Consider the following 940-nt stretch of genomic DNA (forward strand, 5'->3'; position numbering starts at 1 on the left):
CCGGGCTGCGGGAGCCGCTGGCCATGGGCACCAAGCAGACCAAGGGCTGCCAGCCGGGCAGCGCCGGGGAGAGCCCCCCGGGCCACCACCGCAAGAAGGCGGCCCCCAGGGAAAGGGGGGATTTCCTGGCTTCCCTCGTGGCCAAGTCGGGCGAGAAGTTCGGCAAGGGAGCCGGCCCCGGCTTGCCCCCGTACCACCGGAGGATCTGCATGATCCAGGACATGCTGCTGCTGGTCAAGCAGGGCAGGCAGGAGGAGGCCACCGAGCTGCTGAAGAACCTGCGGCAGGTGAGTGAGGACGGGCGGCTTTCTCCGGGAGAAGGGGCAGAGCTGGGGAAAACACAGCTGGAGAATAACTCGTGCTGCTTTTGGTGGCAAACAGCGGCCACGCTCCGCTCCTGCGGCTCTGACTGGCGTGGCGTAATTTTGGGGAAGTGGCTGAGGAGCTGCAGGGCGGTCAGGGTGTCACAGAGGGGGAAATACCCCCAGGGAGGTGCTCGGCGGTGTCTGCAGCCAGCAAACGCTGCCGGGTGTGTTTTTCCCCCTTCCCTTGCCTTGTGGCTCTGGGGTTTGCAGCCTACTCCAAGTGGTTCCCACTCAACTTTCCAAAAGTTTGGTGTTTCGAGCAGCTCCAGAAAAGCGCCGAGGCAATTGGAGCTGGCAGCTTTTGAGAATCAGCTCTTTTCTTTGCTGGCTCAGAAATGCCCAGAGCTGGCAGCGTTGCTTTTTTATCTTTTTGGTGCATAATCGCCTGGTGGAGTTTTGCTGGTGTTGACTGTGGCTGGGAGAAACGAGAATTCCCCACTCCCCACTCTGGGCGAATGGGGAATTTATTGTAGCGAGCCCGAGACCTTTTGCCTTGAAAAATCTGTTTGAGCTGGGCATTAGCTGGGAAGCAACAGGACGGAAAGTTGCTGTGAGCAAACAGAAAAGCAAATTAG

The 940-nt window shown here is 59.5% G+C and overlaps 1 protein-coding gene across 2 annotated transcripts in view; it reads left to right on the top strand.

Moving 5' to 3' along the window:
- The first annotated feature begins 6 nt into the window (after nt 1-6).
- The window catches only part of LRRC75A (leucine rich repeat containing 75A), a 54,431-nt gene continuing 53,497 nt past the window's right edge, over nt 7-940 (top strand). For both annotated transcript variants that reach the window (XM_031060634.1, XM_031060635.1), the window contains exon 1: nt 7-287. In XM_031060634.1, coding sequence (XP_030916494.1) covers nt 24-287 — 264 coding nt within the window. In that variant the 5' untranslated portion in view covers nt 7-23. The remainder of the gene's footprint in view (nt 288-940) is intronic.

The sequence above is a fragment of the Geospiza fortis genome, unplaced genomic scaffold, assembly GCF_000277835.1.
Source record: "Geospiza fortis unplaced genomic scaffold, GeoFor_1.0 scaffold425, whole genome shotgun sequence".
NCBI classification, from domain to species: Eukaryota; Metazoa; Chordata; class Aves; order Passeriformes; family Thraupidae; genus Geospiza; species Geospiza fortis.